Below are 23,151 nucleotides of genomic sequence, written 5' to 3'. Positions count from 1 at the left end.
TCATAACAGCACGATGCCCATTCAAATTGCTTAAGCTCTAAAGATGGGGTGTGAAAGCAGGCTGCAGGAAAACTTTTCTTGAATAACTTGTCAATGTGATAGATGACAAATGGAGTCATCGTGTGCAACCTAATATGGTTGGAGTCCTGGGTTTCCTCTGGACCTTGCTCAACATCCAGTAAATGACAGGTAGGGACTGCAATAAGTAACCTGCTTATCTCTAGTGTCTCACTCACACCTTGCTATGCAATGTGATTGTCGGACTCTGTGGCACAAACTGGTGTGCCCTTCTCTGAAACTGGGGATTTCCCTGTTATTAAGGCTTATGGACTGTTTGTTTGGGTGTATGTTCCTTTTCTTTGCTGGAAGGATGCTCAGTAGTGCTGGCCCTTCCCTTCAGGTTGCTGTGAGAATAAGAAATGCATTAATAAGGTAAAATAAACTATGTAGATCATTTTTTTGAGGGGGGATCTGACCTGATGATTGTATGTGTGGACTGATACAGTGGCTTTGTGCATTGATGGCTTCAAAGTGTTTTATTCATGGTGGCTCAACATATGTCTGTGAATAGATTCAGGGTGACGACATTGGGATTGTCTGGCGTCGTCTTTTTTCTCTGACGTTTCACAGCAGTGTATTTGTGCTTTTTTTTTCCTTTGTGGCTCTAAGATGCTAACAATCTGTGGGTGACAGCTGTAATGCTGAGTGATCTTCAGAAAGAACCTGCAGGTTTTAAACAGGGAAGCATCTCTTCTGAATCATTTTGTAAGAAAATGAATAGCAGTAAAGATTACCATGTTTCAGTGGCACACCACTTAAAATATGGAATACCTAACACCTTTCTGAAAATTAACCACAACTAGGATCAAGGTGCATGCCAATATATAAATAATAGAGCAACAGTCTATGAGCAATCACAGGTGTGGCTTCCATATGTGATTCAGAAGAAGTAATGAGCTGTGTGGATGAAAATAGGCATTTAGGCGGTTATTATGCAAAGCCTGAATTACAATGCAGGATGGGTGGTGGTAACACCTCGCTCAGTTTATACAAATGCTAATCACAAGCACAGCAGCCAGAAATCTCTGCAGTGGTGTTTAGCAAATATTAATAAGTATAATTAAAATTTGTGTGCTAGATGTAGTGCCAAAGAACTATGAGAAACAGAAAATTTACCATACGTTTTAAATGAATATAAGCTATTTGTGGAAACAAGCTATGGAGCAAATAAGATATTGAGCTAGACTGAAGGTGAGGGGATGCAGGTGGGGGAGTTTTTCTGCAGGAATGCTCAACACACAGAAAATCAGTGGAACACCTGACTGCAGAAACCCCATGGACAGACTGCTGCATTTTGTTAGTGATTGGAAGGAAAGGATGGAAACTTGAGAGCGTGTCTTTTAGAAGTGTTTGTAGGGCCCTCAGTCTGTAGTCATGATTTTGTTGGATGGGAATTGCACCATGTCCAGTCATCATCTTAATCCTGAATTTCAGATAGGACTCTCAGTTTGGACACCTTCTTAAGTGACCTCCCACTAAAGCTGTGCTGTACTCCCTGACATTAGCTGCTTTAGAGCAATTTGTTCTGGTGGGAAAATTCACCTAATGCCATTTTTGAAGTGACCAGGTACTAATACAACCTCTTCCATTCAGGAAAAGGTATACTGAGGAAAACAGTTTATCCTTTAGTTACCAGGTAGATGGAACTCCTGGCTGATTTTCTAGCCTGACTGACCTTCTCACAGTGTAGATATGGTGCATACTTCTTGCTTCCTGTGATTTTTGAGGAAGCTTTTTCTTGTGGTATAGACAGTTCTGAGCCTGGGGAAAGAGGTGTGTCCCCCCACGTCTCTTCTCACTGACCTTGCTGCCAGTCTCTTCTCATTAAGGTCTGTTTGATGATCGTGTATTCACAATGGGACCTTAATGATGTGTCTCTGTGGCCACAGCAATGCTGCTGAGGCAAGAAAGAGACCTCCAGGTGGCGTGTAGCCCACTTCCAGCTCAGGAAGTTGTGGAAGCATTGCATTTCTGTAAAAGCACATCCTTCTTTCCTGTTTTAACACAAATACCTTGACTCTTCAGACTCGTGTATCGAGTCGTAACTGCTTTGAAATGTGATTATTTCAGTCAAATCTTTCTGGCAAGGAGCTTCCTCCTAAGAGGCATCTGTCAGGCCCCGCCCAGGTGAGCCCAAGCTCTAAATATTCAAATGCGATCAGAACGTTGCAAAACCACGTTGTGTCCTGACAGGTCTTATCTTGTGTCGGGGATGAGCAGAGAAATGCTTTCTGGCCGGAACTTGTGAAGTTGCCCCCACAGCTCTGGAGCCTAATGACTTACTTGGAAAACAGAATATACCTTTTGGATGGTGCAAATCTTGTCCCCCAAAGCACCGGAGTCTGTGTTGTCTGGGAATACACAAGCAAGGCAACCCTCAGAGAAAACCCCTCAATGGCAGAGCAAGCCTCATTACTTTGGATTTTTAAGGGGAATACGGCCAAGTTAGTTAAATAGTGTAAGACTGCTGCCTATAAATCTACCTTCTTATACTGAGGAGACACTGGAGTTCTGTGATCTGGCTGAAGGACTTGGTTGCTGCAGAGCAGTTCTATTCACTTTTCAGCTCAAGTTCAGTCTGGTTTACCTCAGTTGTAGTAAACGTAACTTCAAAATTTAACTATTTAAATAAGACTTAAGATAGTCTGCTGTTAGTTGGAACATGGTGGGAAAGATGGCACCACTACAGAGGAATTTCTTCTTAATGCTCAGGGCTTAGTACGCAATACCAACGCTTGCAGGAAAGGAGTACACAAGTCGGTTTTTTTTCCCCCCTTTTTAGTGTGTGATATCTGGATGGGGATGGTTTTTTTTTCTGTGCAAGAGTGGCTTAGCTAATAACTTGAGAGTAAATGCTGTTAAGGGCAGAACTGTGATCGAGGCCTTTCAAGTGTCTCAAGGTAAGGGAAAATTAGCAGTAAGGACAAGCACAGAAACCAACTTTAAAAAGGAGGTTCCAAGTATTAGGAATAGAGTAGGAGCCAGAAGCAAAAGCTAGGAGATAGGCAGGGAAGAGAACCCCACAGCTCATCGTGTCCAACTCTTGGCTCTGCACAGGAACACCCAAAATTCAAACCCTATGTTTGAGAGTGGTGTCATGACCACTGCCTGGGGAGCCCATTTCATGCCCACCACCCCCTGGTGAAGAGCTGTTTCCTAACCTACTTTCATCAAGTATAATTCCAAAGATGGTAATAACCTGCATTTTTTTTTCTGAAATAACCTAATTCACAGAAAGTATAGACTCCAGACTGCCAGTTCAAGGCAAGTATTGACCCCCATACACAGCTGAGACACCAGAAATGCATGATGCTTCAGTATCTGAGCTGTGGATGACGTTACTATTGTTAAATGTATATATTCTGTGATGAATATTAGCAATTGCTTTTTCATTTTAAGCAATAAATGAAAAAAAGTTTAATGAAGTTTTTTGCATTCTTAGAATGATTAACTCCTATTTAGTCACCTTTAAATGTACAGCTTAGTTCTTAAAAATTTTTAACAGGTGAGAAAGTGAAGTCAGGAAAGCTACTTCCTTCTTTTCTGTAAGACAGTACCCAATGTACAGCAGATGACTTCAGAAGTAACAAAGGTTTTTTAGTTGTGATAGGCTATATAATGGTTTATTGCCAGGGAAAGATTATACACAACAAGTTATCAGTTAGTGAATAGGAATTAGAATTAATTTGTGCAATGTGAATTACTGAACGTTTTGACAGCAGTGTTAAGTGGAAGCTGAGTTCAACATTTGTTGCATGTTAAGCCTTTGCCATTTTGATTTTCCCAGTAAACGCAAAGCTCAAATGGAAAATTGCATAGAGTATTCAATGATGCGAAAAACAAAATGTATCATAAATAAGTATATTATAACTTTATTAAACTCAAAACATGACAATATTCAAAATACAAAGTGAATTCTTCTTTAATCAATACTGTACATGATGCAGAAATATCAGTGCATTTCTATAGCATGTATTTCACCTTCATTTAGTTTGTACTAAAACAAATAGTAAGCTTTAAAATAGCTCAAACATCTCATTCAGCAGTTCAAATTGTAAACAGCTCGTCTATTTCTGTTAGGAGGAACACATTCATCTTTTGTACCTCCGTTAGAGAGCACCCTTTCTTCTGTGCTTATCTGCAAGAGGATAAATGTAATCATGAGAAACTGCTAACGCACAAACATGGCAACTCAATGAACTTTACTAGAGCACAGAGGCAGAATGAGGAAAAATTGAACAGAATGAAACAGTGTCTGAAGCAGACAGATACGAGTGACACTGTTCATAAGTGGAATCATATTTTCCCCATACTCTCCTTCTCTCCTAAAATACTGAACAAAAACCAGAACACAAGACCAGCTTGTGTTATGTTTAATACACCCAATTTCAGATGCAAGATGAACATGTAGTTGTTGTGGCCTACTTATAGTAATCATGTACTTGCTCATATCCTCTGCCACTTTTATGACACTTTCACACCTTTCTAGGATCCAGCGGGAAGGGAGCAGCAGCAGAAGCTTAGCAATATCCGGTCTGTGTCTCTCATAGGAAGAACTGCAAAATTAAGCCAAGTATCTAGGAACTAAAAGAATCCATGAAGCCTATCTCAGTTCCACGCTGCTTCACTTTGAAAGTAATTCTACTGGTTACCAATTAAGTTGTAAAATGGATTCAACATTCTAAAAGTACTTTCAATATGCTCAACAGGCCTGCAAGTTATCAGTTATCTAAGTGATCTTGCAGTCACCTTCTTACCAGGCTGGCATATCATGGTGAAAGAGAATAGAATCTTGGCAGAGTTACTGTGCAAAAGAAATCTTAGAAATGCCTGATACAAAATCTGTACTGCATTATCTGCTCTGTTGTCAGGTTTAAAAGGAACTTGTAAGCAAAGTTAGATTTTTTTAGACTTATTTTTGATAATGTGACTACCAAATACACTTATCTAAGGTAGCATATAACTGGCCAACTGCAACTACCATCTCTCTGTATGTTTCTGTCCAATCTTTGTCAGTTTTCAGCTATACATACCAAGACAAAAACAATCTTAAGAAACATACCAGAGATATGCAGCCTAAGAGGACTTTACCATCCACTACCTAGTTCTCAAAGGACAAACCTGTCCTACTTTGATATTTGAGAACCTTAAGATCTTTTGAACGTGATAAAATTTGGCTCCATCCTCAACAACCCAGATGAGCTGTGCTCCCAGAGACTATGGAGAAACAACATAAGACAGATGTTTTCGTTTCAGATGACCAGCTATGTCCATTCTAGGTTTTGAGTCCAGTTTTGTTGGGACTGAAGTGGCCATGCAGTCACCAGACCAGGATTGAACCTCTGTATTAGAACTAGTTTCTTCTGCTTCTCTGAAGAATTTCTCATACTTGTCCAGATATGGAGGCCTTTCAGGCAGCAGATAGTAGTGTGTTGAACTGGCCTTCTTACCATTTTCAATAATTGGAAGAATGCAAGGGACCCTGTTGGAAGATCCTTCACTATTTTGTCTTTGTAGAGCTTTGCTGCTGACATATTTAGGATCAGGTGCAAAGCTCTGGGTGGGAGGCATAACCCCATTGAGGTATGATGGCAGGCTTTTAGGACTTGGAGTACGGGAATTACTACGAGACAAAGGTTCTCTAGGGGGTACTTTGGGAGGCCTGTCTTCATCACTGTATGCACTAGAAGCAACTTCTGCTGACCACCTTCTGTAATCTGGTTTGAGAGCCCTTGGAGGTATGGGAACCCTTGGGGGGATCTCTGGTTTATCTTCGTCTGAGTTTGGAGAAGACCTGTTTAAATGTCCAGATAGTCTCACTACTGGTTTATTGAGAGAGCCAGCTGGTCCTGAATGGGACCTTCGCAAACGTCGATGCAGCTGCTGTGGAGGAGGGTAAATACTGGATATGCATCCATTTAGGCTTTGTGTAGGGTTGGCATCTTCTGTTTTTGGTCCTGCTGGAGCATCAAAATATGCATAGTTGATTTGTCCACAACCTCTAAAGCTCCGCCGACTCGAGCCACTGGATTTAAAAGGAGGAAGTCCATAATCTTCTAACAAAAAGTCCGTATCTGAGCTAGTCAGGAATTCCACTTCTCTGTCAACCTCGTCTGGAATAAGATCCTCGGGAACGGGCAGAGGGGGCAGCGGCCTGGAGCTACGATCATGGGAAGGTGCAGACAGAAACTGAATTGGCCCATTTTTTATTGGCATGTGAGGAGGTGTTTCTTCAGAAACATAGCCCATGGTTAACGACAGTTTACTAAAGCCAGGAATGAGCTGGTCTTCATATCTGGAAATTGGCTGCTCATTTTTGGGACTTACAGGAGCTGGACTAGATTTCTGAGATGGGACTTGGATGCAACTTTCAGCAAAGCTGTGGTCATTTGTGGGAACACAGTTGGAAGAGTGCCCTAAAAAGGTGAGAAAGTCTTAGAAACTTTTCTGCGTGACATTTTGCCATGTGATCTTGCCACTGCGTATTTAACTGTTTAAATCCTTCTAATGCAACAAATAAGTAATTCCTGCCTAACAATGCCAGAAACAAGCACTAGTTATTACAGGTCTCTTTTAGTCTGGTAGTTATGTGCTTAGTTAGGACATCAGCTGATTACCATGTCTGAGGCCAGTGCTCCAGTTAAAAGAGGTAGTTAAGAGACCTCGTGCACAAATGTTAAAATAGAGCTGCAGCTGCAAAGATCCCAAAAGACAGAACAAATGGTATTTTACTATTTTTATTATTAAATTGAGAGTGTAATGGAAACTCAGAGGCTTGTAAATACAAGGGAAAGTGTGGCGGTGTTCTTAATCACGTTATTTAAAATGTGTTTTTTTAATTGTAGTATTTTCTTGAAATGTCTGCATTCTGTCACCAGAGGGCAGCCTTATATCCAAAATGAGAAAGCATTCAGCATCCTATTCAAGACACATCCATTACACTACCTAAAGATCTGTCAGTCTTCATACTTACCAGTGGATGGTAAATGTTGCTCTTCTGATGGATTCAAGTTATATGCAACTGCTATAGGGTCCACGTTAAAGAAAGTACTAAAAAAGAAATTAAAAGTTCTCACTGTAAATAAGCCATAGGTTGGTACCAGTAGAAGTATTCTTAATACTTTTCATATACATGACTGTTCAATAGATCAAGTATTACACTCACTTCTCAAATCCACTGTGGCTACCCCAGCAGGTTTTCAGACCCCCCATGCCTTGACTAGCATGAAGAAATCCAGCTTTCAGTGGGACTCTCATTTCCTGAGCAGCAACTCCTGCAGTTGACATTGTGTACTGCTCTTGGTGATGTCTCCCAACTCTAGAAACTCACAGGGGGTGACAGGCTTCTTGCAGTTTGCATTCCCTGCCAAATAAAGAAAGGGATATAAATATCAGAAATGCAAGTATGAGTTGACTCTGATCCGAACTTCCAGGGCCTCAAGGAACTTTCTGTATCTGCCAGCAGGAAAATCTTACAGAACTTGTTACTTTGACAAACTTCTCAGCTACCAACCTATTGATACATGCAAACCACTCCTCAAACTCAATTTACTATTTCAGTCAGAATTCCAAAGTTTCTTTTATAGAAAGCAGTGACTATTATAAACAAATTTAAGCATCACAGTGCTTTAGAACAGACAATCCTCTAGCTATTTATTTATAACCAGAGATCTAGTGTCTTGAAATCATCTCCATTTAAACTGCTCTGTTGTATTTTGATTTATTTCAGAAGTCAAACAACAAGTGAGGGCCAGCTACGTCAGTGCAGTATACACACCATAAAAACTCCTTCACAGTATGGCAATGCAAGAAAACAGGGTGCAGAAATAGGTAGTAGCTTATAAATATGGTACATCTGTTCAAAAATAAACTAGTTCTATGCAGACATGTCATTTTTTTTCCTTTCAGAGGAAAGATCCATTATACCTGCTTGTGACGGGTGGCCAACCTTTAAGCAGGATTAATTTGTAATCTAACGCCAACATTTGCCTTTCAGAAGCAACTGTTTGACAAGAAGTCTGTCATCCTTTTTCAAATGTTGAACTGAGCCCGGTATCGATCTTCCAAAGCAAATATCTGTAGTTTCTGACTGTATATATGCTTATAATTTGCAATACCTAATGACATTCTCTTTAAGAGCGTGAAGGTTTTCTTAATCATGACCGCCAGTGATCATGCTTCTGTCAACAGAAGTGGTTTTTATTTCCTAGCTGGCACCAGAGCGTTTTAACCAGCAACTTCAGAATCCTAGAGAGGAGGCAACTGGCTTTACTGGAAGTGAACAAGGCCCCAGCCAGTGTTCTATGGTAGCACAGCAGTAGGGTTGTGGTCGTGTTGATTTCTGTCTTCCTGATTTCAGTGAGGAGCCTGTTTTTTCCTTTCCAAACAATCTCCTTAAAACCTAACTTAAGCCAGGTAACTTTTACATGATACAGTCAAGTCGGACCCTTCCCAGTAATGGGAGTTGCAGATTTTCTAAGTAAAAATAAACACACAGTTTCAGAAAGTAATGATATAGTTATGCTTAGCAAAATTAGTTCAAAAATCCCCAGTAGTTCTGTAACAGCAGTATCTTCCTTATTGTTCTGCAAATGCAAACAGAACCATTTTCTGGGAAGGGGAAGACTGGAAAAATCCGTTCATCAGAAAGGCTTGTGAAGCACAGTACAAACTGTACAGATTCTAAAGTTACATTTGTCTATTGCTAACACAACTCACAAACAGAACACCAATCCCATCAGCTTACACTACTCAGATTTTTCACACCTTGCAGATCCCAGACTATTAGTAATGTAGATGAATGACTATGAAGGATTTTGCTCTTCTATTCCAGTATTTTTGAAGTCCAGTATAAGTCATGCATTGAAATCATTGATAAAGAACACTGAACAGTCAGCAAATGATAGTGCTCCACCTCAGCAAGATCTGACGAGAGCATGGGAGAGACATTGATTAGGATATAAAAAAAGAGACAGGAAGGGGGGGCGGCATTGCTGTCATTTGAGAGCACATGTAATGTGTTTGCTATGATAACATAACCCTTGCAGGGCCTGTTAAGAGGCCCAACCTCCATCAGATCCCATGCCAAAACTACTGCTAATAATTACCATGTCAGCTTTGTGAATGCTGTCTAAATCTCAGCTCTCAAAACTGATAGTTGCACAATTGCCTCTCTGAAATCCCTCTGGAATGCCAAGTGCAACTTCTGAGATGAATTTAAATATTTACATACTCTAGGAAAAGGTAGTTTTTGTTTTTTTCAATAGATGCTTTGTTATTTTTGAAAATAAAACAGACATTTTGCAGCTATAAACCTTGCCTGCTCCTAACAAACCCCTCTCTGTGAATTCACAGAAGGTGACTCGTCACAACCCTTCAATGAGGAGCTGTGAATGGACAGAGTTATGAAACTGTCCTCCACGCCTCCAGCTAGGAGTATCAGGAGAGGTAAGGTACCCACGTAACTGCACATTCTCCTTCAGTTGCTTTTTTCAGTCCTGAGCTCAGAGAGTTGAAGCCTACATTTTAAAACATGTGTAGATTTATTTGAGCAAACTATCTGAAGAGCCAGAGGGATATCTAGTGGAGGAGTTTCCATTGTAACTGTTGGCCTAATACCACGTCCTCAAAGATGTAAGGATCTATATTTACCATAAATAACATCAAGCATTAGCTAAAGAAAGTGGACGCTATGCAGTAACGCAACATTCTGTATCCCTCGTGCTTGTTTGCTCCTCATTTGCACAATGTGTGTTACTCAGAATGGGTTTCCGGTTACTCTACTCCTCTGTCCTACTTCCACATAGATTACGGCACTTAGATCGAAGCGCTCTGAGGTCTTTTGAAGGTGGTAAAGTTTCAGTGCTATTCAAAAGGAACATAGTTAGTTCAGAATAAAACCATAGCCACTAATATTACAGCGTAGACACAAGCCATGGCAATTCAATGTTTGAGAGCATTGGGAAATGATCATCGCTACCCAATGTAAGGCAAGGTAACACTGCAACAGGGAGAGCTTTCAACCTCGTGTACTCACATTAATACACCTGACTTGTTCTGAAGGGTAAGTCTAAGCTGAAAATTGCCCAGTGTACCCACTGGAGTAGAGGAAGGTATCTGTACAATGAGAAAAGGATATGTGAATATCAGAAAAATCTCGAGAAGATATGCTGAAGTTGAGTTACATAAAACATCCTGAATATACAGTTTTCACGCTGTATGGATCACTAATTACTGTAGCCACACTACAAGCACTCCTCTGTTTAGGAATGAAGCAGCACCTTCACATACCTCAGCTCAGGACAATCACCGATAACAAAACTTTGTTACTCTGTTCCCTGCTCACTCCCCAGCCCCATTGCTACAACCTATTTGAGGCAAACTAGTTTCATAATAAAGGAAACTGGATTCTGGTTTGTACAACGTCCATGAACGATTCACTTAATGGATATGGCTGCAGTTTGCTATGAAGACTTTCCTGAATTCCTACACCAGTCTTGGACAAACTTTATAAATGCAACACTGGCAAACAGCTCATGCATGACTTGTGAGACACAAGAAAGTGTGGGAGTGAAATCTACTTAACACTTCTGGGCGGGAAAAAAATGTGGCTACCTTAAATTGACAACTTATTTTTGCTCACCTTGCCACCACGTATCTGTAATGAATCTCAAAAGCAATTCACAGGAGGAGGGGCACATTTTTGCACTACAAGTCATCCACTCTAGCTAGCTGTTCCTTATTTGACAATGTGATGTAATTTCCTTTCCCCCCTCCTCTGACTTTCTATTTAACATAAATACCCGAGATGGAGCCACTCCTTCTAATATTCAAGTATCTTAGACTTCCAATAGGACTTCAAGCAACCTAAATTACCTTATTACACTTACTGGAATACTTAAACAGACTAAAACCAAAAACCAACCCCAAACGAACAAAAACCCAAACCCCCAAAAATCCTCCCAACAAATTTTGTTCTCCAGTGGTCACATAATCTCTTAAGTGCTTTTGTCTTGGCAACCAGATAACTGCTACTGAGCAACAAGTGAAGGCTGCAATCAAATCATTTCTGGTTTAAATCTATTGCCAACCAGAAATGGACCATTCTGCTGTAGAACATCTCAGACAATGCCCACTTAGTGCAGACAGAAAAATGCTGCTCAGATCATACCAAGTCACAAACAGAATGTATTCTACAATGCAGAAGATGATGGACAGAGAGACAAAACACTTGAGCAGACAATGGATCAAGATTCTAACAGTCATCTCTATGGGGTTATAATGAAGCAGCTCATCGAGGAGTTCAGTTCAGTTAAAGCCCTGACTGCCATTTCACAGTCCTACACAGCAAACCGGGAGGAACTTGCTGGTCACCAGCAGAAAGCTAATAATTAAACAGCAAGACAATAGCCTTGCCTCTGCTTGTCAAGTTTGAGATGCACATTTAAGGTATGGTTCTTCGTCCTCCTGAGAATGTTAACATGAATATTGCCAGTTTACGTTCAGGAAACAATTCCTGTCGAGCTGACTCGGCCATAACCACGGCATCAGACGCGATGAGAAGGGGAACGTCTCTCCTCTGAAATAACGCCTGCATTGCTGAAAACGACGGGCACGGGGCTTTGTCAAGAAGCCTCCTCAAAAAACAGGCCTTTGTGCAGTAACTAAATGAAACGTTTCTGCGGATTAATTGCTACGGGGAGAAAAGTTAAGCCGGGCATAAAGCGACGTAGGTGAGCGGAGCAGCCCAAGCCCTCCGGAGCGCACACGCACAGGGGATGCGCTATAAATGAGAGCGCAGCGGCGCCTCCGAATGAAACAGCGCAGAGCGGCGGCTTCTGAACATTCGAGGGACGAGAGCCCCCGGAACGGAGCGGGGAGAACGCGCCGCCGCTCCGCCCGCCCGCCCTTCCCCTCCTATGCCGCAGCCGCCTCTCCCCGCACCCCTGTGGTGGGCCGCACCGCCGGGACGGCGGCTCCGAGCCAGCACTGTGCCGCCGCGGCCCAACCGATCCTTGCTGTCCCCGAAGAAGCGCCCGCCCTAGCCCCCGCTCCGCTCTCTCCACCGGCAGGTCGGCTCCAGGCCGAGACCCAGCGGGGCCGCTTACCCCGAGAGCACCGCGCAGCTCCGCATGTCCCCGCGCGGCCGCCGACGCGACACGCATGCGCCGAGCCGCAGCAGCGCCCAGACACTGCCGCGCCGCGCGCCGCCCGCCGGCCTTATAGCGGGAGGAGGGGCCGTGCGGAGCCCCTCCCCCGCGCGCCGCGCCCCCTCTCTCCCCGCGCTGCGCGCACGTCAGAAAGAGCCTTTAAAGCAGCGGTGGCCGCGCGCGGGCCTGCAGTGGTTACAGCTTTCGAGTGGTGCTGCGGGGTACGGCCGGGAAGTGCCGGCAGCGCGAGGACGAGCCCTGATGCGGGCCCACACCTTCGCGCCAGAGGACCTGCCACCCCCGGCGGAGCGGAAGTAGCGCTCAGTAGGCGGGCTCCCGCTGGTGCGAGGCGGAAGTGGGCGGGGCTAAACAGAGCTTCCGTCTGCACTTCCGGTGGGCATTTCCGGTCGGCTGTCGTCTGAGTTGGGGAGGTCCACGCCCCTCATGGGCGGTGGCAGCGCGGGAGGGGGCCGGCCCCACTCCGCCCCACCCAGGAACGACCGGCTGTGGAGGTCCGGCGCTGCCTGTTCGTGCCGGCTGGTGAGAAGCGCTGCGGCTTTCGTGTCTGTGCTCGGCTCTCTCGGTGTCAGGCGTTCTCTGTGGAAACGATGGCTGTGTGTGAGGGACAGCGAATGCTCGCCTTCAGGCGTTTGAGACTCGAGTACTTCGCAGTCAAAGGGAAGGCTCGTCTTTCATCAGCCCTAAAAGATAGCAGCAACAAAAAGACACACCCCGCCCTAAAGAAAATCAAAAGGCTGACACTGTTGTAGGAATTGCTCCTTTGAGCCTCCTCTTTCTGGGGCTTTGTGTGGAGACAAATTAATTCTCATGTACAATTATTTACTAGTTTGAAAACTTTTTGTTAGTTCTGATTTGCGCTACTGTGCAGTCATTGCTGTGGTGAACAAAGAAACGCCGGCAAAGGGCTCTAAAATTCCCAGTAATGAGAACTACTAAGAAAATGCATTCACTGTACTTGAATTCAGATAGTCATATCACAGCTGAGTTTTGTTGTCTCCTTTTTCTGCTTTTGCACTATGTGGAGCAGAATTCTGCCTTCTCTCGTGGGGTTTTCTGTTGATCTCCGGTGAGAATTCTGTATGTGCCCTCATTTTTAGGGGATACTAAGCTGTCCTCCCACGTATTTGTACCTTGACAATTGTTTACCGCTATACAAGTGGTGGTGATGTGAATAGAAAGGGAAAGGATATGAACTAGGAGAGATTTTTCTGGTGTTTTGATGTTTTTTCTTGGTTTTTTTCCTTTCCCTTAGATGTGAGAAGTCATAAAGCTGTAAAGCTGGAGGGATATAGAGGTGGGTGAGAGAAAGTGAAAGGCACACAAGGGGCATGGAAACCATCAAAACAATGGAGGAGAGCAAACAAGTGAGGTTTTTGTGTTTATGATTAAATAGGACACTGTGTTAGAGTGAGACTGCGCTATGGTGTGCACTTGTTTAGAGGAAGTGGCAACTAGTAGCGGATGATGCCTTGCAATGAACTGCATGTGGTCAAGGACTTATTTCAAAAGTAGCTCATTCTATTTCTGCTGCCCTGGACTGAAGGCTGCCACTGATTAAATATTTCTGTGGATGAACTGCATGTGCAACTTAAGTTATTTAAAATTTAAATTGTCGTGTTTGCATAAACGTGTTGAGCAGTAAGGTGGTTTTGTTTTGTTTTTGATTCTGGTGTGTTGATGTACTTACTTACTTGCTGATGGTGCAAATAACCCTAAGTGCTATTGTGATTGGATTCAAGAGACAAGCCTTTTGTAAAACGGGCTTCAGATCGTTGTCGTGACTTCAGTAGAACGAACTGCTGTAGTGGCCTCTTCTGGTGGAAACTGAGGAATGATAGATGCTCAGGTTTTTAACTTGTTTGTGCCTGGGAAACTTTCTCTCAGGGAGAGGGCATTTGGGCTTTGCCTGGAAATGATGTTACCTTATACCTTCTGTGCTGCTATCAGTGTTACTGTGTCAGGTGATTTAGAATTTGGGTCAGGTACAAGAAATGCAATTGAATTTTTATCTCGCTACCCTTAGTTTTTGTTCACTGAAATCCCATTACCTTTAATTATTGATTGCTTTACTGCATAAAAATATCAATGGTGTTACTTGCTGTTGGGATGTACTGAAGAAGTAACACAACATGAGCTCCGTATAATAAATTCTGTGCTAACTTGTGCACAGAGGAAATTGAACTCTGTACTGACAGTTACATTGTAGTTTCTACCCTTCCACTGCCATACACAGTAGTTCAGGACTCTTCAACCACCTCACAGTTCTGTTGGCAAGTGTGAACTACTCCCTGCAATTTGATAATTGCCTTTAAGACTAACTCCTAATTAATCTTGGTCCTTCTAGTTGTTTAACATTAACTAGCCCAGGCAGTATTACAAGATATTCTAAGTCTTGGAGATGGATAACAGAGTTGTCTACAATTAATAAACGAAAAACCTGAATTTTGTGAAAGAAGAGTACCTTGGACTCTGTGCTGCAGAGGGAATCCCTGTGAAGCTGGAAATGCATTGATCGTAGCTGTCCTGTTTCTAGCTTGTTTTGCAGCGTATACTGTCTTAATGATCTTGTTCTTTTGATAATTTCTCATTTTTAACACTTAACATTTTCAGTTGTTATTTCTGTTTGAGAGGAGAAAGTTAAAAATATCAGCAGCTGGAGCAATGATAGGCGCAACATCTCCTTGGGAAGCTACAAAATGGTGGAAGTTGCATTTCACACTAAAATACTAACATGGGAATTAACATACCTGACATTCTATATTAAATGTATGTGTGTACATATATATATATGTATATATAGCTCTTACGTGGTCATTCTATAGATTGTCACATTCTATGAATAGTAACTTCACTGTATGATAGCTGCTGCTATATTATAGCTTAACCCTACTTACGTGTGGAAGCTGCTGTTGGAAGCTTGTGTGTTTGGTTTTTTTTTTTCCCCTCATTTTTTGTTGTGTGTGCCTTCGATTTGGTTACCTGAAAGGGAATAAGTAACTAAGACACTCTTCTTTCCTGCCTCGTTAATGACTAGAAGAGGTAATTTTGGTAAGTTGTCAGAGAGGAGAAATCCTTTCTGAAGAGAGGCGAACAACGTGTAAGTTGGATGTGGAGGTGCTTGTTTTTGCACGACTAGTTATGTGAATGAAGATAGCTTAGATATGCTTCTAGAGCAACTCCAGAGGTGCTCCTGCAGAGCTGAGACAATCTGTCTCTTTAGTTACTTCAAATGTAGCTTTTATGAACCCCATAGTAAGGGGTTGACTGGGAAAAGAAAACCTGGCAAGAAGCAATGTGGAAGATGGTCTGTGAATAAACGTTTCCATCATGGAAAGTTCTGAACTTAATTTATGTGGCAGTTTGATATTGAATACATCAGCCTCTACTGGGATGCTGGCTTCCAAAATGAATGAGTTATGTCCCTCATCTATTCCACAGAAACTGCAGCCTTTTAGCTCAAGCAGAATAAAGATGTGCCCAGGAGAAATTAAACTGTGTGTGATCGTTACGTTGTTCCATGTCTTATTCAGGTCCTCAAATTCCGTTCTGCTTTGATGAGAATGTAAACAACATACACAATAAATAAAATTCTTAGTTACCTAAGCTTTCAACATCCATCAGCTTGAAGTGAGGGAAATCAACTGGAGCATATGTTAATCTGAAGGAAATTGTAATAAGTATGGGATGCAACAAAACTGCTATCGTTTCACTGAACTGATAGCAAATCAAAGTCACACAGCAGTAGTAAATTCCTGCTGGCACATGAGTCAATCAATGATCTCACCAAAATTGGAAGTGGATAAATTTGATGCTACTTCTTACTCTGCAAAGGGATGTTATGCAGCGTTCTGTGGTATGTAATTTGGGGCAGAGAAAGATGTGTGGGTGTGCAAGGAAGGGGCAGAGACAGTGAGTTTGAGTAACGTGTATCTGTAGATTAGTGGTGCGGGCTCTCAGACTGCAGTGGCACCAATATGGTACTGTGTAGTCCTGACGCTGACATCCAGCCTCATCCAGGGCCCATTATTCAGGCTTTGTATGAACTCACCCTATACAAGACTTAAAAGCAATTGGATAGCACTAAATTGCCTCTTAAGTCATCTGTACGAGCTGACACAGATAGCAAATCTTTTATGCTTCAGGCATATGGAAGTGGTTTGTGGTGCAAAGATACTATTTAAAGTAGAAGTACAGAATGGCTTTGGTGAGCTCTCATCTGCACACCTTCATTACATCCCTGTCTGAGCACTGCAAACACCGGAAGTATTAGCATGGGCTGAAAAACTGGGCACGCAGAGACTGAAGGAAAACACCCATTAAGGTTGCAGAGGAAGTGCCTTGTGTCAGACTACTGGGAACTGGGAGAGAACACTGCCCACTGACCTAAAAATCTGTTATTTTCTTTTTTTTTTTTCCCATCCTAGAGGCAATATTTTCTCAAATTGACACTGAATTTGAACCGTTCTTTGGCTATTCTTAGGATATATCTGTATTTGCTTTCCTTTTTACATTTTGGCGAGACATTGCCATCATTTTCTGCCTGTATAACTGGGCATATAGCACAAGACTCGGCTCAGATCCCTGTCTACACGTATCCTGAATTCTGTTGGGAAAGGACCACTCGTTCTTTAAGTTTGGAGCCAGTAAAGAAGGGCGCAGGATTAGGAGAGCACTGCAAAGCTTGTTTCAGTGTAAGGATTCATTGTTGTTGTAAATGATGAACATATGCTTATTTCACTGGTCAGATTTGTACGAATGCAATTACACCAGGCAGGTATAGGGTAGAATGAGTGTGCTGCATTTCCAGTTTAGCCAGAAGACCCACAGAAGGGAGGAAACTCATGGGTCAGTAAGGGAGGGCTAAATTAGAGGTTAGCATATGCAAGTGTCTAGACAGCAAATACAGACATACTGCAAAAGTAAGTCTGTCAGGGAGTGGAGAGTGTAGATTAAAAAGCCATTTCAAAGGCATGTTGCCTGGATGGGGTAATCATGTGCTCAGGCTTTTTCAGTACATACGCATAAGCTAAGTGAGGGAAGAGATCAAAAAAGGACACAAAGATTGACGCAGATTCTGTAGCAGCTTAGACTGAAATGGAACTTGATAAATTAAAAATAGATGGTGGTTCACACTTGTGTTTCCCAGAAATGGCCACAGTCCCATCTGCTTTTTACTCTCCATCCAGTAATATTGGAATGCCTCAGAGAAATGTTACATAAATACTGCTGACGTGGACGCGTTGTTATACAGCTCTTCCAAATTGAGTTCCTTGTTGCTTTCAGGCACACAAACTGGTCGCCAGGAAGCCTAGCTCTGGTGTGCTGGAATACCCGCAACGTGCTTCTTTCGTATCAAATTGGATTCTTTTAGGGCAGTGTTGAGAAACTTCCAGCTGCAGTTCATTGGGAGGGCCAGCTGAAACAGAGGGGTTGACTCAAATCCCAGTCTGTATTTTTCTTCCCAGAGCCAGAGGGCTCGCTGCCAGCTGATGGGTTCAGGGTGTGTTTGTGTGGCCATTAGGCGCAGTGTTTCCACGGAGCGCCGTGTTGTGACAGTGTGGGGGAAGTTCCTGGAATGTACTTGCTCGCAGAGTTAGGGATCTGCAGCACAGCTGAAGTTTGTTTTCATCCTTCCCAAGAATTTATCCTAGTCTGTTACCTTAGTCTGCTGCTCTGTTTCTTTTCCAGTGTGCTTTTTTTTATCGTGGTGAGCTCACTACATAGATGTCTTTTGGGTGTTCTTATTTATTGCAGCTAATCTAAAAGAAATAAGAAGATAGGATGCACTCACACAGTGTTTTGCAAGTAGACATAGGTTTTGCTGGCTGTTCTTTGCAGCAGCCAGAAGCTATATGAATAGTGGCATGGTGCTTTGCTTGGGTTACACCTTACCTCACACATTGGCTTTAATACGTGGCCAAAAAAAAAAAATCTGAAAGCTGCCAAGCACCTGTGTGTGTCTGTGTGTGTTTCTTACCCCACGATGGGGGAGAATCTCTGTCTCTTCCTTGATCCAGGAGGTCTCAACTGTTTTGACAATTGCAAAGAGAATATCTGTTGCAAGGGGCTATGAACTAGTGCTGGCACAAAGTAAAATGCATTCATTAGGCTCTGTCAAAGTCACCAGGATGTAAGGGGCGTGTAGTGTATCAGGTCGGCAGCAGTGGAAGGTGCCAGGTGTGGGTGCTCTGTGCACTGCAGCAGTGATTTCAGATGAAAAGCTGTATAGCAAGAAGTGATAGTTAGAAGCAGTGCTGAGTGTATCGTTGTAGAAATGTATAGTTCAGTGAGTTGGCTCCCAAATACTATAAAGCTGCTTTTATTCATATTTCAGGTTCTACCTCAGCAGCAGCTCATGAGGAAGGGGACGCAGTAGTCTGCTGACTGTTTTTACTTTGAGATGGGTGTTTGTATTTGCACTAGTGATTCTTTATTATGGACATCCCCATGAGATTGTGCTACTGGATTTGGTTGTGTTTTGTTGTCATGTCAAAAATCTGGCATAATTTTAATGTCTCTATGAATGACATTTATAATTCCAGAGCCTGAAGTTTACTTATATAAGGTATGGTTGTTTTTGATTTTCTGAAAAGCTGAGCACTTGAAGATTAAGTGCCTTTAAGATCAGGTTACCTTAAGACATTTCAAAATGAACATCTAAATCATGGATATCACTTTTAGATAATTGTCATAGGAATGTGCACGCACACATACAAGTGTCTGTATAGGACAGGTCTCAGCTACACTTGCGCTTTGCAGCGCTGGCTGCAAGCAGACGAGAAAAGGGGAGAAAAGCTGCTGTGATCACAGTAGTTCTCAGAAAAACCTTTTTGTATAACGTTTTGCCATCTCTTCCCTCTCCCAGCTCGTGGTGGTGAAGGTTGTGGGGTTTTGGTTTTTTTTGGTTTGCTTTTTTTCTTTTCAAACTTCATTGGTTGGATTCATTTGGTCAGAAGTTGAGTTTCCTCTTGCATCCAATGCTCACACAGACTGTATTTTGGGCTATTGAGAAATATTGCGGAGTAAACTCTGGTGCACAGTTCGTACTTTTGAACCTTGTAGCAATTGCTGGAATTTGCAGCTGTCGCTGATGCAAGCTGGCAGAAAAAGCAAGACTGGGGATATGCTGACTGGCAGATAGTTTATTTTAATGTAATTATGTACAAAGGTGTCTCACCGTCAGAACTCCTACTGTTTTATTATGTTTTTATGAGATCACTTCTGCATGATACATACTTTATATTTTCAGTGTATTGGATCTACTATGAAACCTGGCAAAAAAAAAATAATAATAATACAAGATTAACCAGAGTTTATTGATGCTGGCATTGTAAGAATAACTGTCTGCATTCAGGAGTGAGAAACTGGCTTTAGAATGGTCTTGGTCTGTTCTCTCATCCTGTTCCTGGATCACATGTGTTTGTTATCCCTCCATCTCCTTGTTTGCTGCCCTGCGTGCTCACAAACGCTGGAAGAATCATTTTCTTTCAAGGTTAGCAACTGTGAATCCTATCCCAGGTAAACTTTAAAATTTCCAGGAAGATGTAAGTACTTCTCCTGAAACATAATGAGTTTGTCGTTTTCTCCTTCTCTAATTGGCACTTTCCATTCTAATCAACCAACACCCACAAACTACACAGCCACATGATCTTTTCAGTTAATACAGATCGTCATTTCCAGTCCAATAGACTGAGTTAATTGTGCAAACCTGCAACACACCCATAAAGCACCTATCTAGTTTGTTATGCAACGATGAATCATGAAGGAAATGTGGAGTGTAATTACAGTGATGTAAAGATAGTAGAATGAAGCCAGAATCAAAGTATAAATGATAATCATCTGTATTAAATGTTTGTTTCTGCATGCTGTTTTCAGAAACTACCTACACGATAACTTATCTAGCTGGCTGCTGCACACATGCCTGGCACATGTTTTGACAAGTTAAAAAATGACCTGCAAACCTGTAAATAAGCTGAACCAAATCTGCCATCAAAATACTTTTTTGATGAAGCAAAGGCATGTGACTCAGATTTGACACACAGGCTCTTTCTAATGCTGGTGTGATCTGTCCAGTTTTCTGGTCTTCATGGAAGCTTAAAAATAAGCTTCCTGAAATTCCAAAAATAAGGCTTTTTTGAAGGACTTGTGGTATGATTACTAGTAATACAGGTTTTTATCTCCTGCTTACCTTATCCTCTCACTCTAACAGGGAAAGATGCTGTCTGTAAATGGACGGAGAACGCTGGGATTTTGCAGAGGACAGATTTTTCTAGTGTTAGGTTAACGATTTCTCTTAAATCCTCCTCCTATAGCTTTGAAAATAAGCTTTACATGCACAAACACACACGTGCAGAGAACTGTGTGCTCAGTACTCTGCCAGCACATTGTTGCACACTTCCCCAAGCTGCTCTCTGCCTATGAGAATATTTGCCTGCTTAAATGCTTGTCCCCAGCGTACACCTAACACCAGTGATAACCTCTGGTAAGCTCATTTTTCCTTGTCCATCAGAACGGTATTGTATTCCAGTGCTGTAATTGACAGCAGTTGAGCTGCACTGTCTCCTGATGCCAGCTGGCTGGCTCCCAAGTGACAGCCTGTATTTCAATGGAAAACCTAATCCAGAAGTACGTGTAGTGAAAGTACCAGTTCATGTGTCTTAAAGCAAACAGATAAAGCTTAAGGAAAGGGTGGCTTTATATAGCCCATGTCCCAGTAAATTAACCATTAAAAATGCTGCTTCAGGGCAGGGTGAACTCATGGTACTCTGAAAGGTTGGTCCAGAATGTCCTTGTGCCTCAGCATCGAATGATGGAGGAGGAAGACCTGAAGCAGGTACTGGCCATAAGCCATCGTTTGTGACATGTCAGTAGAGCTGGCTGCTAAATCCATAGCAAGCAATGGACAGAAGGCAAAGGTTCACTCTGCTCCATTTCTGATGAGTGCTCTTTTCATATTTGCTGGTGGCTTGTATTAGAGGCAGTACACGGGGCTGGAGTTGAGTAAAACATATATTATGTGAAACAAATTGATGTAAAACAAAATGTACAGTAATACATTAGAACGCATCGCCAGGTGAGGATAAAATGCTCCTTGTGTAAGCAACCTCACCACAAGACAGTCAAGTATAAGGATATTGGCAGATGTCTCAGTGTAGTTCTTCCCTACCAGTTTGTTTGCTGAGGAATTGTTCTTAGTGCCCGTCAACACGTGAAGAAACGTCATGAGAGTCATTACTTGTTGGTGTCAGAGCGAAAGGATTGGCTTGATGTTTTGTCCTGATAGCTGAGTGACCCTGAGTCACCTGATGTACGACCTGACTGCTGAAGTCAGGCTTGAGGTAGCTGGGATATCCCGGTCTGTAATCGCTTTTTTTTGTTGGTTAGTTTGTAAGGTTGAATTCTTTTTTCCCCTTGGGTGGGGGTGTGGAAGCAGTCAGCATTTTCCATCGGTTACTATAAATTCATTTGGAATTCCTCCGGGGAAGACTTGCACGGCGGGACTGCATCTCTCATTTGCCTGAAGTTCTTTGGAAATTGGCACGTGCCATGGGAGTCGTGATAGCATTGCCTCACAGTGGAGGCTGTGCCTTCATCTGCACTGCTCTGTCAGGTAGTCTCCAGGGCAGGATCTGAAAGCAAACTATTTGCCAGTTCAGGACATCTACTTTCTGTGACGTTCTGTAGAATGCTGCAGAAGAGAGGAAGGAAGAGATTCCAGTACTGCTTTCGGATGCAGAATGTAAAAGTCCAGTCTTGGGCCTTCTTAAAGAAATTCAAGCAAAAGAGGTGGCATGGGATCTTTCTCTGCAGGAACCTACAGGCATTCTTAGATCGTAGCCCTGAGAAACCTGGTGTGACCTTGTGGCCGATGATCCTGCCAGGAGAAGGAGGTTGGACGAGAGACCTCCTGAGGGCTCCCACCACTCTCATTTGTCATATGATCCAATTCATATTGAAAGCAGGAAAACAGAAAGCTTTAAGTGTATCTTTGTCCAGCTTGCTTGAATTTGATTTATCCACGTGACCCAGTGCATTGTTTACTTTAACAATTCTTAAAATGAACATAGCAATTAACTTTTGAAAACTTCCCTTCTATGAATGAATTAAATGTATTAGTGAATGATTTTTTTTGTTTGTTTGTTTTTAATGGTGCATAAAGCCGCCTTAAAATTTCAGAAGAAATCATCTTTCTAAGAACAGAAGCTCTGAGGTGGTTACTGCTTTTAAAGACAAGGAGTTTTCCAACTGCCAGTCCCAGCTGCTGATAATATCCCTTTGATTTGTTTGAAAATTAGTTTACTTTTTTTAATACAGAGCTTGCTACGGCTGGAGAAACCTTTGTAAACATCTCAAACTACAATGCAGTTGCAGGATTGCCTGAAAGTATTTCTGTGCAAGGAACAGGGATTATGTGCAGAGGGGAATTGTAAGGATTGTTATTTAGGCAAAGCAAAGGAGGTGGGGGGGGGGAAAGGACACTGCTGACTTCACTGTTGCTTGAGTTGAGGCAGGAGGGGTGGGACAGAGCAACTAGTTGGCCAAAGGTGCGGGTGTTGCTGAGCCCCAACCTGAGAAGTGCTGGAGGTGCTTGGCACAGAAGGCTCTGGCCCTGGGGCTGGTTGAGTGCTCGCAAGGCACAGCCCGGAGGCTGAGTCACGGTTTGGCAGGAAACGTGCTGATGGTGGTTGCTGCTTAGCGTTGTGTTAGGAGCATTCAACTGGAAAGTGAAATAAAAAGCTGTATGTGAAATGTTCTTTGTTGCTAAGATGCTGGTATATCTGAAATGCATTCTGGTAACCTGGGAGGGAAAAGGTTAAGCGTAGATGCTGCATACAGTGTCACAGTTACAGCCTTCCCTGGGCCTCTGGCCAGCAAAGCCAGTATTTCAGGTCGGATAGGATTCAGGAGAGGCTCTCTCTTA

The 23,151-nt window shown here is 42.6% G+C and overlaps 2 protein-coding genes across 9 annotated transcripts in view; one reads left to right on the top strand and one right to left on the bottom strand.

Moving 5' to 3' along the window:
* On the bottom strand, positions 3,908 to 12,302 carry ERRFI1 (ERBB receptor feedback inhibitor 1). Of its 2 annotated transcripts, none has more exons than XM_021417759.1 (4): positions 12,168 to 12,302; positions 7,226 to 7,423; positions 7,034 to 7,110; positions 3,908 to 6,476 (listed from the first exon to the last, which is right to left on the bottom strand). In XM_021417759.1, the coding sequence occupies exons 2-4, from the start codon at positions 7,345 to 7,347 to the stop codon at positions 5,278 to 5,280; spliced, it is 1,398 nt and encodes a 465-aa protein (XP_021273434.1). In that variant the 5' UTR covers positions 7,348 to 7,423; positions 12,168 to 12,302; the 3' UTR covers positions 3,908 to 5,277. The 2 variants fall into 2 exon arrangements, with proteins under 2 accessions (XP_021273434.1, XP_021273435.1); XM_021417760.1 differs by lacking the exon at positions 12,168 to 12,302 and adding an exon at positions 10,097 to 12,135.
* Positions 12,612 to 23,151, top strand: part of SLC45A1 (solute carrier family 45 member 1) — a 39,909-nt gene continuing 29,369 nt past the window's right edge. For 4 of the 7 annotated variants that reach the window (XM_021417752.1, XM_021417751.1, XM_021417749.1 and 1 more), the window contains exon 1: positions 12,612 to 12,749. The gene's annotated coding sequence lies outside the window, so the exon portion shown is untranslated. The remainder of the gene's footprint in view (positions 12,750 to 23,151) is intronic. The other 3 variants (XM_021417754.1, XM_021417755.1, XM_021417757.1) reach the window with 2 other exon arrangements.

Source organism: Numida meleagris, chromosome 20, assembly GCF_002078875.1.
Source record: "Numida meleagris isolate 19003 breed g44 Domestic line chromosome 20, NumMel1.0, whole genome shotgun sequence".
NCBI lineage: Eukaryota > Metazoa > Chordata > Aves > Galliformes > Numididae > Numida > Numida meleagris.
Note: the sequence above shows the minus strand (reverse complement) of the source record. Positions and strands in the feature narration are given on the sequence as shown.